The following is a 12,038-nucleotide window of genomic DNA, read 5'->3' as shown; positions in this document are numbered from 1 at the left end:
GTTTTCTTTCACATCCTTTCTTTAACTCATATTTTGATCATGTATCTCTTATATTTATGTTGAGCCATTTGAAAGCAACAGCTTTTATATTAGACGTTAGGAATTTGGGCCCAAATCTGTAGCCATGAAACCCTTCTATATGTTGCCCCTTTTAGTAAAATGATTTAACAGTTTTATAAAAGAGTTTGTTTCTTACAGGAAAGACAAGCAACAGTAAAAAAAGAAAAGAGTGGTTCCCAGCAGCCAAACAAAGTGTCTGACAAGAACAAAATGCAAAGAGCCAACTCAGTTACTGTGGATGGGCAAGGCCTGCAGGTATGATTTTTTTTTAAAAATATAAATTTTAGTAGCTTTCACATTTGTTACGGCTGTGCTTTTAGAGGGGCATATGTCAAGGTATCAACACACTTATTTAGCTCAGTAGATGACTTCAGAAAAATCTTTATTTATCAAGACATCAGTTTTATTGTTGATTGACAGAGTGACATTCTGGTTAGATTAATCATTAGTGAGGTTATGTCCATTTAAATTCAAATTGGTAAGAGAGCTGTCTTAAGTTTTTGAAAATTATTAATACTAAATACAAATTATATATGTGTGTATTATTTTTTTCACAAGTGTACATTCTCCATATCATTGTATATATTCTTAAGAGTCATATTGGTGGCAAAACATGTCTTTAGAAAGAATAAAATGAACTCCAATTGTGTGGATACTATTGTTCATAAATAATTATTAAAATAATGAACCTATTAGAATTTATATCTTCCAAAGTTTTAAGTCAGAATTGAAACCACATATATTTTTCTGGTTTAAGTAAAAATAGGTAGCTCAAAATCATGATTTTAGTACTTTAAAACCCTCTTAGTTACCCCTTGGGCCTCTGACATCAGGAATAAGACTTTCCGTCTGTACTTTGGAATATCCTATAGTTGGATTGAGTGCATTTTATTTTGCTTCTGTTTCTCATTCCAATATAAAAACAATCAATGAAGGCTTACTCTATGAAATTGTAAAGTTCATTTTTTTCTGTTTTCCTATCTATATTTTTCTGTCTACTGATTTCCAATTTCTGTCCTTAAGAGTTTGCTTCAAGATTCATGTTTTCCAGGAAAACTTACCAACCATCTACCACAAAAATATACATTGTGTCACACCCTTGCATTCGATACACGTGATCTTATATCTTGTTTCATCTATTATTTTGTCTAATACTGTGGGATATATCTTTGATAGTCCATAATTTGATAGCACAGTTAAGAGCACACATTATTTGCCTGTTAGAGATTTCATTATTTTGAATATCTCATTAAAAATTTAATAATAATTTCCTAAATATTGATAGCCAGGTTACTGCTTTGTTTTGATCTAATAAAACATTGTAAAGAGAAAATCTATTATGAATTACTGAACTTAACTAAAATTGTCCCATGGCTCCTTACATTACCTTCAGATTTTCAGATTCCTTCTTTCTTTCTGCTATTCTGATTGGATGCCTTTTGCTACCTTACAGTCCAAATTGTTCTTTTGATTCTCAGCTTCATCTACTGTAGTGTTGATTCCCTGTAAATTATTCATTTCAGTTGGTATATTCTTCATTTCTGTTTTTTTTTTTTAATGCTGTTTCCATAAAAAGGAACCAGTCCTTTTTATGCTGTTGAAGTTATAAGTTCATCTACTCTTAGGGTTTTGAACTCTGCATATGATAAATATCATCATTATTTACTACTTTCAAAATGAGCATATTGGTGTTCAGAAGTCAAATTCTTTTCAGGGCCTTACAGTTAATCATCGGTAAAGCTAAGGTTTAAGTGAGGATCATCTGATTCAGAGTTTATTATGTGTTTTACCTCTAAGGTACCCCATCTCCCTGGCTAAGAAATTTTAACAAGTATATAAATGCTAAATTCCTGACCACTTTTTTCTTTCATTTACTTTTATGTTGTTGTAGATTTAAACATCATGTGTGTGCTAGAATTATAACTTTTTACCTCTCAGTTTCCAAACATTTGAATAATCAGACCATACATTACCCAGAATTTAAACCAAAATTAAATGTGTGTGCAGAGTGTTTTAAGAGCTTTACACTGACATATCAATACAAGTTGCATTTTCTTTTTTATTCAAAAATAATTGGAAATATTCAACCTTATTCCAATGAAATAAGTCAAATTAAAAACAGATGATTAACATTTTATATGGATAACTTTCATCCCTCTAGCCCAGGGTGGGAAACCTTTCTGCCAAGGGCCATTTGGATATTTATAACATCATTCATGGGCTATACAAAATTATCAACTTAAAAATTAGCTATGACAAAAGCTCCTGGATTTATTAAATTTCAAGTCCCGCCTGTGGTTGCCTTGGCAGGGCCAGACCAAATGATATGGCCCGCGGGCCAGACGTTCCCCACACTTGCTCTAGCCAGACAATAAGTTTTCATGCTTTTCTGTGCCATATAAAACTGCCAGGGAAAGTTGTCAGTAAGGCTAGTATAGGCATAAGCCATTACAAAACAGTGGTAAATAAATATTGCTGATGTAATCATCATTGTAACTTTTTGACTTTTAAAAAATTTGTATATGGTCAGGTAAAATAGCCTGTTTCACCTCAGTAGAATGGAGTAAAATGTGATACAGGTAGGTATTCACAGAACTTTGGAGAAAACATCTAAAACGTAAAATACTAAATTCTTGGATAGCTATCTATTTCATGCCAAATGGAAAAATAACTAATTTTTTGTGTGGTAGTCAATTTAAAAATAATTAATAGTTGTTTATTTATCAGAAAAGGTAAAAAGGTCTACCAAAAAGTTAATTTTTGTGAGTTTTAAAAAATATGTATCATAAAAAAGTATTGAGTTGCTTTCTAGTTTGCATATAACTCAGTGACAGAAGAGATCTACACTGCTTAAAGAAGACTATTAATCATAGTTACGCACATTCATCTTACTTCTTTCCAGCTAACCAGCATAATGATCAGGATTATTATTTCTAATTAGAGGAAGTAATAGATCATGTATAACCTTAGGATGAGTCTCATTAATTAACCCGAGTCCTAGGGGACTTCAAATAGAGGTGGTTAGGCACTCTGTCTTTGTCATTGCTCACACCATAGGTTTACACTTAGTACATATGATCAAGTGTAATGGAAACTACAATTTCTTAGCATGCAGGAGATGTAAACATACAGATGACTCTCTACATGTGAACAAATAAGTAGAAAAACAGAATAGTTACTTAAAATATATCAAACTAAAGTTACCTTGTCCCTAACTATTATTTGAGAAAATTTTTCAAATAAAAGGATCACTTGATGACCCAGAAGTCTAGTTTGTCATATAATTAACACAAGACAAAGAGGGGACCTTCACGCTGAAGCACCTAAAAGTAACCCAGTGCTGACCGCACCACCCCTGCTTCTCCCTCTCCCTGCTCTTTCTTATTTACAGTATCTCATTTGTATAATCACCGAGACTAAACCGTGCATCACATATGTGCTGTACACAATCATATAGTGTATGTGTAAAAATTAACTCCGTTTCTTTGGGGGGTGTGTGTGTGTGTGTCCATCCATCATCCTTTACCCAGTTTGGGCTCCTGAATCCTGCTGATTCTTTCATAATCGGTTCTCCTCTGTCATCTGAACTCTCTCTCTATGTCCAGAATTATCACTCTATACTTTGAGTATCACAACAACCTTTAAAGTGAGTCTCTGTCTCCATACATATAATGCACTAGTTTATAAGTGTTACTGGAAAGCGGGGATGAAGAAGATGTGTGAGGACAGAGAGCTGGCGCTGTCTGTAATTTTCTGGGGGATGGCCAGTTAGACGGGAGGAGTCAGGGACACCTCAAAGGTGATTGACCCGTGCAGCTGAAAAGATGGAGAAGGATCTGGGTGAATAAAGGTTTGCAGAGAAATGTCTGGTGCTGTGAGATATCTAAATGGAGATGCCGAGTAGGCAAACAGATATATGAATGTATAATTTAGTACAGAGGACAGCTAGCATTTGGAAGCGAAAGGTATTTTGATGCAATTTAAAGCCACCATTTAAAATGAGCTCACTGAGGGAAAGAACAGAGAGAGAGGAGTGGTTGAACTGGGATTCCAAGTCGGTCTGTTGCTGAGGTCATGTTCTTTAATACCTACTGTATGAAATTGGCCCTTTATGTGAGCGACTAAGATTTTGTCCCATTAACTCTATTCCCTGTAGAGAGTGATCTAGTACAAACTGGCTCCTGAAATGCCCTTCACACCTAATTTATAATTATTCTTCAAGATTTTAAGTACCACACATACTATCAAATCTTCCTTGAACACTTTCTCCCATTATTATTATTATTAAAATTTATCTTTATTGTTTAAAGTATTACCGATGTCCCCTTTTCCCCCCATTGCTCCCCTCAACCCCACATCCACCCCACCCCCAGGCCTTCCCCACACCAGTGCTGTGTCCGTGGGTTATGCTTATAAACATGTAAGTTCCTTGGTCAATCTCCCCCACCCCCTCTCCCACCCGACCTTCCCTCTGAGACCCCTCAGTCTGTCCCACGCTCCTGTGTTTCTGGGCCTATTTTGTTCATCAGTTTAGATTACACTATGTTACCTTATCCTAATGTTTTTGAGAAGCCCAGGGTCCTATAGCGATGCTACAGGTCCAGAGGGTAGTGATGGGAGGCTGAGAACAGGTTCAGGGTATTTTCCTACACTTAAAACAAAGCAATTTGCCCTTCATATGTTTTATGTATGGCCCCACTTAAAATTATTTCAAATGCTGTATAAATACTTCCTTCCAAGACCAAATAGTGTTAGGCTAACTGAATTTTTTTATTTATTCGTGTTGTTCCCTCTTTTTCTCATCCTGCTAAAATCTTTAACAAAATGAATATGATATTTGAGGGTGGCAATAAGTCAGTTTTCAGAATAGCTGAGTTGTGCATCTTATTTCAGAATTATTTAGCAAAAATAGAATAAGAAGAATAAAACTCATGGACACAGACAACAGGGTGGTGATTGCCGGGGTGGGGGAGGGATGGACAGTGGTGAAGGGGGTTCTAGGGGGATAAATGGTGATGGACACACTTGGCTTGGGGTGTTGAACCCGCACTACAGAGTACAGATGGTGTGCTGTAGAATTGTGCACCCGAAGCCTGTGTGATATTGTCAACCAGTAAATTCAATAAAAAGGAAAATAACACATTTAAAAAATAATTTTGGAAAGGCAAAAAGAATTATTGTTGAACATAAAAATTCAAAATTTTCCATGTTAAAGATTATATTCGATGTGGTTAGTACAAAAGAGAATAATTGATACCTTAGTGTTACCTAGTGCTGGTTCCATTCGTTTCACCAGTTGACTCAATAATGGATTTTATAAGAAAGGGAGTTAGTCTAGAATCATGCTATTGTCCTGATTTTGAAGTTGTGTCATATTTATGGAAGAAAATGTTTTTGTGTGTTGGCAATCCTAAAGTAAACAAAAGTGATGAAACATCATTTTGGCAACTTACTCTGAAATTTTTCAGGAAAAATAAAGTTTCTACAGTGTTTGCAACTATTCTGTAAATTTCAAATTGTCTCAAAATATAAAAATTAAAATATCAGTGTAAAACAAAGAGATTATTATGAGATATTTCCATAAAACTTTATTCATGGAAATCAGATATACTGAGTTTCAGAAACTAATAAAGCTATATTTCTTTAATCTACTTATGTTCTTTTAAGTATATATGATCTGAGTCACAATACAAATTAGCTCCCTTAGAAGGAATTCTGAATTCTAGACATTAGTTCTTACCTGATTTAGACAGCTCTAGAAAACAGGATCTGGAAGCAAATATATTGAATATATTAATTGAAATATCACATCTAATAATAACTACATTTTTTCTTATCTAAGACTATTAAGTTACAAAAGGATTAACTGAAAAATGCCCATTTAATAATGAGAATAATAATATAAGATAAAATGAAATACAGAGGCTTATCATAGACTTCATACCAAGTTTCTGTTCTTCACTCAGGGACAGGAAATGTTTACGAGTTTGACGGAAGAGAGTTTCCGTGCCTGGTTCCATCTGTATCCAAGTCTTTTTCCCTATGGATCTTTTTTTTCCACATCAGTTACACTTAGGTTCTGCAGAATTTAACAGGGGGAAAAGAGCAAAAAGAATGAACTCACTGCTCCACAGACTGTTCCTTTTGTTTTCATCTCATAGCCGTTCTCACGTATTCCCTTCTCAGAGCCATCTTTCCCTCGGGCCTGTCCCCAGCTAGCTCCTTCCTCTCTTTGCGAAGTGAGCATTCCTGTTTTTATATATGTATCTAAAGCACCGTGTTTAACGGAGTGACTTAAATAGATCCATGTATCTGGGTATCTGCATGTAAGAATGAAAGAGCCATACTCTTGAATTTGCTAATTGGTATTTCATGACGTAGAAATAACAAGTGGTCTTCACACATGAGAGTAATTTGTCTGCATACCTGATTTTTCTTCTAGATCACTCCTGTTCCTGGCACTCATCCACTTTTAGTTTTTGTAAACCCCAAAAGTGGTGGGAAGCAAGGAGAACGGTATGTGCTTTTTTTTTTCAAGTCATGTTTCTTTTCTATGCCATATCTCTGTAAAAAGATGAACTAAAATCGTGGTATAAAAATCTTGAAAACATTATTTCTCATGGTTTACTAATTTTAATGTGAAATAGTAATGCTAGCATCTATCTGTAATATATTGATACAGCCTCTCCTTATTTTTACAGTGGAATTTTTAATATAATAATGACCTTTTATAGACATTATCATAGCTCAGGTCTCTGAATTCTCTCTACCCTACCTATCCCCGCTAGCCGTCTCAAAGACCTTTGCATAGAACATGGCTCCATAAATATTGTTGAATGAAAACTGGTTCTCTAAATGGTCAACCATGTGACTTCAGTAAATCATTACCCAGTACTGAGGAACAGAATTTATATCCAGCTTCTAGACAAAATATATTATAAAGATTTTCTGCACGTGCATTGTTTCCCAAAGAAAATGATGCAGTGTTTCCCAAAGAAACACAATACATTTAATCGGAGTAGTAATGAGCTGCACCATCAGGTACTTCCCTATTCTGGCCTATGACACAACATTTTTATGTTTGGAATGAGTTAGTGATTAAATCATAATGTTTAATAAAGATCTGAAAATCACCACATTGGGGAATAAATCTTATATCCTTCTAAAGAAGATAGTCATAAAAAAAATGTGGTTGTATCTGCCTTAATAATTTCTAGAGTTTTTTATTTATCTCAACCAAAAAAGTGAGCAATCCCATAAAAGCACTAACACAGACATCATGATAATAAAATTGAAATTACCTTTGGGGTTCACCAAATAATGAAGTTGAAAAGTTGCCATGAATTAAAATCTTGTAACATGATTTCTTTCCTACCATTTAACTTCCAGCTGTATTTCAATGAAATGTAGAATGTTCATTTTTCAATCAACAAAATATTATTTCTGCCTAAAAGCTTTTCCCTTTTCTCAATATACGGATACATTGCAAGGCCACATGATAAATTCTAAACTGAAAGTGTTTCTAATAAAGATGCGAGGAAAATTCAGAGGTGAGATGACTATTCTTAAGACTGACAAGTCTTTGGAGCAGAACTAGCCTTTGAGTTGGTTCTGATAAAAGTAAATGTTTTCCAGGTGGAAGAAGAAAGACTGTGAAAGGGCGTGGGGTTTTTCAGGGAACCAGGAGATAATCACTGAGGTCAAAATTTAAGGGGACGGAGGCAAAAGATGAGACATAAACTAAAATATAATAAAATATTTTATATTATGAGTAAGTGGACTCTAACAGGAACTTTTTGTCTTGGAAATAACATGACTGTAGTTAAGTAGCAGTACAGAAAAGGGCTAGAGAGGCATGATTTTTATCGATCAGGTGAGTGAAAGCAGTGAGCTGGCCTAGCCAGGTTTGGTAGATATTACTCAGAAGTACAGGATTGTCCACAACCAGGCTCAGGTACTGGGGGCAAGGAGAATGACAATAAGGCCTTTCCTGAGACACTAGGTCATCTGATTAATTAAGATTAGGAATGTGAGGGTTATTGCAGACTTGGAGGGGGGGCATGGATATTACATAGTGAATTTAGAGGGTTTCTATTAGTAAACGTTATAGGAATGTGTTTGTAAAATACAGGCATTGGCAAAAGTAGGTTTACAGTTGTGAGTATGCCAAACGAGAGTTTGTTCTTGAATTGTTAGTAATTATTGTATTAACCTCCATATGAACATCTGTAAACCCACTTTTGCCCACTCCTGTATGTAGTAATATTTTCCATGTACATAAAATTAATGTAAGAAAACAAAATATATTTCTTCACTTTTATTTTGTCTAAGACTTCCAACCATGTGGGCTATATATGTGTTTAGAAACATTTCTGTTGCATTTGTTGAACACAGATTGATTTCTTTCAGATAAAAAAGAATTATTTACTAGGTGCTATTGAAACAGTTTAGCAGTTTTATGAGCTGACTGGTCAAGATGATTGTTTCTGTAAAATGATTAGGCAGAGGAGGTCACTTTCTTTGCTTACTTGCATACAAACTGCATAACCTGATTTTATATGTGGGAGAGATGCTTTTCAGCTCTAGTTTGTTGGCTCAATATCCTATAAATTTCACAAGGATCTGTTAAGAGAAGATATTTAAGTAATTTTATTCTGATATTTTCAAAATATTTATTTAAAATCTAATTAGCTAAATAATAGTTAAAGGCAGGATAGTGTTCTAAATGCATATGCATATTTAGAATGCAAGTGTCACTCTTTTTCACTTATAAGCTATATTGCCTTTATAATGACCACTAAGCCTCTTTCCTTAAAAGCACCATTATTTCCTATTAAGCTTTTCTATTTCTAATTTTATTAATGCAAAATTTATCAAATATATATATAATTACAACCATATATATAATTATAACATTAAGGGGTGCTATTTAGTTTTAAATGTTGCTGAATCATTACTTTTTCTTTCCCATTTTCATCTGTATAGAATTTACAGAAAATTCCAATATCTCCTAAATCCTCGCCAGGTTTACAGTCTTGCTGGAAACGGACCAATGCAAGGGTAAGTCCAAGGATAACAACATTACCATTGACTCATTTAATACTAATTAATTAAATAAACCCAACATACCTAAAAATAATGATATTTGAATGCAGCAGCTGTATCAGTACACACAAAAAAAAACACAGACTATCACCTACATAAGAGAAACTGATACAAATGTTTTTCAAAATAGCCTCTTTCAAGCAGATTTTCCTCCCTTCTAAATATTGTGAAGTTATATTAATACTAACGCTAATAGTAATAATTACGCACACAAATACATACGCACACACTTGCTGGGTATTTAAACTCCTAAACTATCTGTTTGCAAAACTACTCTCCTTTACTTGTTAAATATAGAATATAAATCTACAGAGTAAAGAAAAGGCTAGTTAACAGAAAATCAAAATCATAATATGATTTTTTTCTCACTAATAAAGTCTAATGAATATCCTCTCTTATTAGATACTTTATTGCTAATAGGTAAGATGTGATAAAATAAAATTATTTTTTCAACAGAAATCATATACTTTTTATGTCACAAGTATGCCCTGAAATAAATCGTTGTTACTTTGGCTTTGTTAACTAATTAATGTCATCTTCTTCCACTGATCTGTTTTCTCTCTTTCCACATGACAGTAAACATTAGACCAGATGAGTGGAGAGAAGCTCTATAACCTTCCACAAGCTTCTTTTTTATAAAAAGTTAGTATGAGTAAAATAAGCCTCTTAGGTTAGTCTCAGAAACTAGAAATCAGATATTGAAATTGTACTGTTTTAAATGCTCAGGATAAAATTTACACCAGTGTGTTTATGTTAAATAAATATAAATGCAATATAATTATTAGCACTGGTTCCTGTAATTACATCCATGTCTTTCTTGAACTGCCTGCTGCCCGCTGTCCAGGGCCAAACGCAGAGCAGTGATCTGTGGAAACTACTTGCTGTAAAGGGGCAGGCTCTCCCCAGGAACTTAGCTCAGAACAATGCCTTTGTCAAGCTCCAGACTCCGGAGTCTGAAGGATCACATCAGATTGTTGGGGAGGTGAGCCTCACACGGGAAGTCCTATCTAGACAGAGCCAAACAGAAGTCAAGTCTTGATATTAACACAGAAGCTCATGCAAAGAAGTAGGTCTTTTATTCTGCAGAATTAAGAAATTGTGCATTCAAAAATTTAGCCATTCCAAGACCTCTGACTCTTCACCCAGACGGAATACATCCATATTTGCCCTGTGTTTCATAGTTGAATGCTCTGCCTACTGACTCCGCGAATGACAGGCCTTATAACTTAACCTCTCTGTGTCTTTATTATCTTTGTTGTAAGAGAAAAATAGTAGCTGCCTTACAGGAGAGTTCTGAAGTTAAGTGGGATGATGCTTACAAAGCATCTAAAAATGTGGTTATCACATAATATGTCCTCAATTAATGCTATTTATCATCAGTACTCTTCATAGTGATTAATTAACAAACACTAATAACATGACCACTTTTTAGCTATATGTAAATATATTACAATACCATTGATTTTAGCCTTGTATTCCTGTTTCATTTTTTCCTTACTCTAAATACATACTACATGTTTCCCTTTAGTACTTTAATTTTAGGCATCCTTTAATACATTGAAAAATAAATTAATATATGTACTTGTAAAAATCCATACTGCAATGGATATTATCTAGAAAGTAAATTAGAGGCACTACCACTCCTCAGGGATTACCACTTGGGAACTGTTTGTATGGATACTCCCAGAATTCTTTCTATAAACAAAGTGTAATGTATGTATGTAATGTATTCACATATAATGTATTCATATGCATTCATATATGCTGTGTAGATATACTTTTTTAAATTACTTGGAGTATTTTTTATATATTCAAAAGCATATGATTAATATTGGTTGAGTTCAGCACATATTGATCACTTTCATTGTTTTTAAGAGCTGCACGACATTCCATAGTTTGGTTAGATGTTCTATTATTGATACACATTTAGAACGCCCGTTCTTTTAAGTTAACACCAACTATGCTAAGTTGACATTTATCAATTTGTGTATGTTTTTTAAAAAGCATATTCAAATATTTTCATTGACTAGGTTGATATAAAGGCAGACTTGCTTGGTTGAGAATATTTTCATTTTTGACTGTATAAGTTTCTGCCAAAGTGCTATACAAAATATGTGTACTAAGTTACAATCCCAGCAGCAGTATATAATGCTTACTTTCCACAACCTTCTTTAAATTGGCCATCTTTAGCAATTTCTATTTTTCTCCAGTGTGACAGATACAAATATATTTTTATCATTTCATATGCATGTCTCTGATCAATTATAAATTAGAATATGGTATTAATTAGATTTACTTTCCTACAAACAACAGAAATGACCCTGACTTATTATTCAAAATAATGTTTACTAGAAAATTATGAAGTTGCTGACAGAATTAATGGAAAAATGAAGACCGTTTTAGAAAAGATAGGGTCAGGATAATTTGAGGAAACAGAGTAGCAGGATTAAAAGGACACAATCTCATGAGAATTATTGTTGAGAGGAATGGATTCCAATTGCTTTTGATATTATTTCTCTGCTCAAGATTCACCCGGCAGTGAAAAGCATATTTATTGGTCTACCTTATTTCCCATGCCAGAGGCTTGGCTAGTTTGGGATAGGGCATCTTGATTGATAGTCTTGTCAAGATTGTGTCTAAATGGTTTGTGTCCTCAAGGCCAAATGAGGGTGCTTTAAACTGAGAATGAAATATGAATTCTTCGGGGGAATAAACAATAGATGTTTGCCACAGTTCCAACCATTGGGCTGCCAATAGTCCTTCTTTTCTGAAAATATAAATTGAAAAAATTATATCTGTGAACATATTGCTACTATTAAATGTATAACTGAAAACACACTCTTACGGTCCTACAATGTAGACAACCCAAACTT

The 12,038-nt window shown here is 34.0% G+C and overlaps 1 protein-coding gene across 2 annotated transcripts in view; it reads left to right on the top strand.

Annotated features, from left to right (window-relative positions):
* The window catches only part of DGKB (diacylglycerol kinase beta), a 527,061-nt gene that overhangs the window by 206,615 nt on the left and 308,408 nt on the right, over positions 1–12,038 (top strand). For both annotated transcript variants that reach the window (XM_016218863.2, XM_016218862.2), the window contains 3 exons: positions 199–315; positions 6,503–6,576; positions 9,046–9,120. In XM_016218863.2, the coding sequence (XP_016074349.1) occupies positions 199–315; positions 6,503–6,576; positions 9,046–9,120 (266 nt within the window). The remainder of the gene's footprint in view (positions 1–198; positions 316–6,502; positions 6,577–9,045; positions 9,121–12,038) is intronic.

Source organism: Miniopterus natalensis, chromosome 10, assembly GCF_054644295.1.
Source record: "Miniopterus natalensis isolate mMinNat1 chromosome 10, mMinNat1.hap1, whole genome shotgun sequence".
In the NCBI taxonomy this organism is placed as follows: Eukaryota; Metazoa; Chordata; class Mammalia; order Chiroptera; family Miniopteridae; genus Miniopterus; species Miniopterus natalensis.
This window is presented reverse-complemented; position numbering and strand designations above follow the sequence as displayed.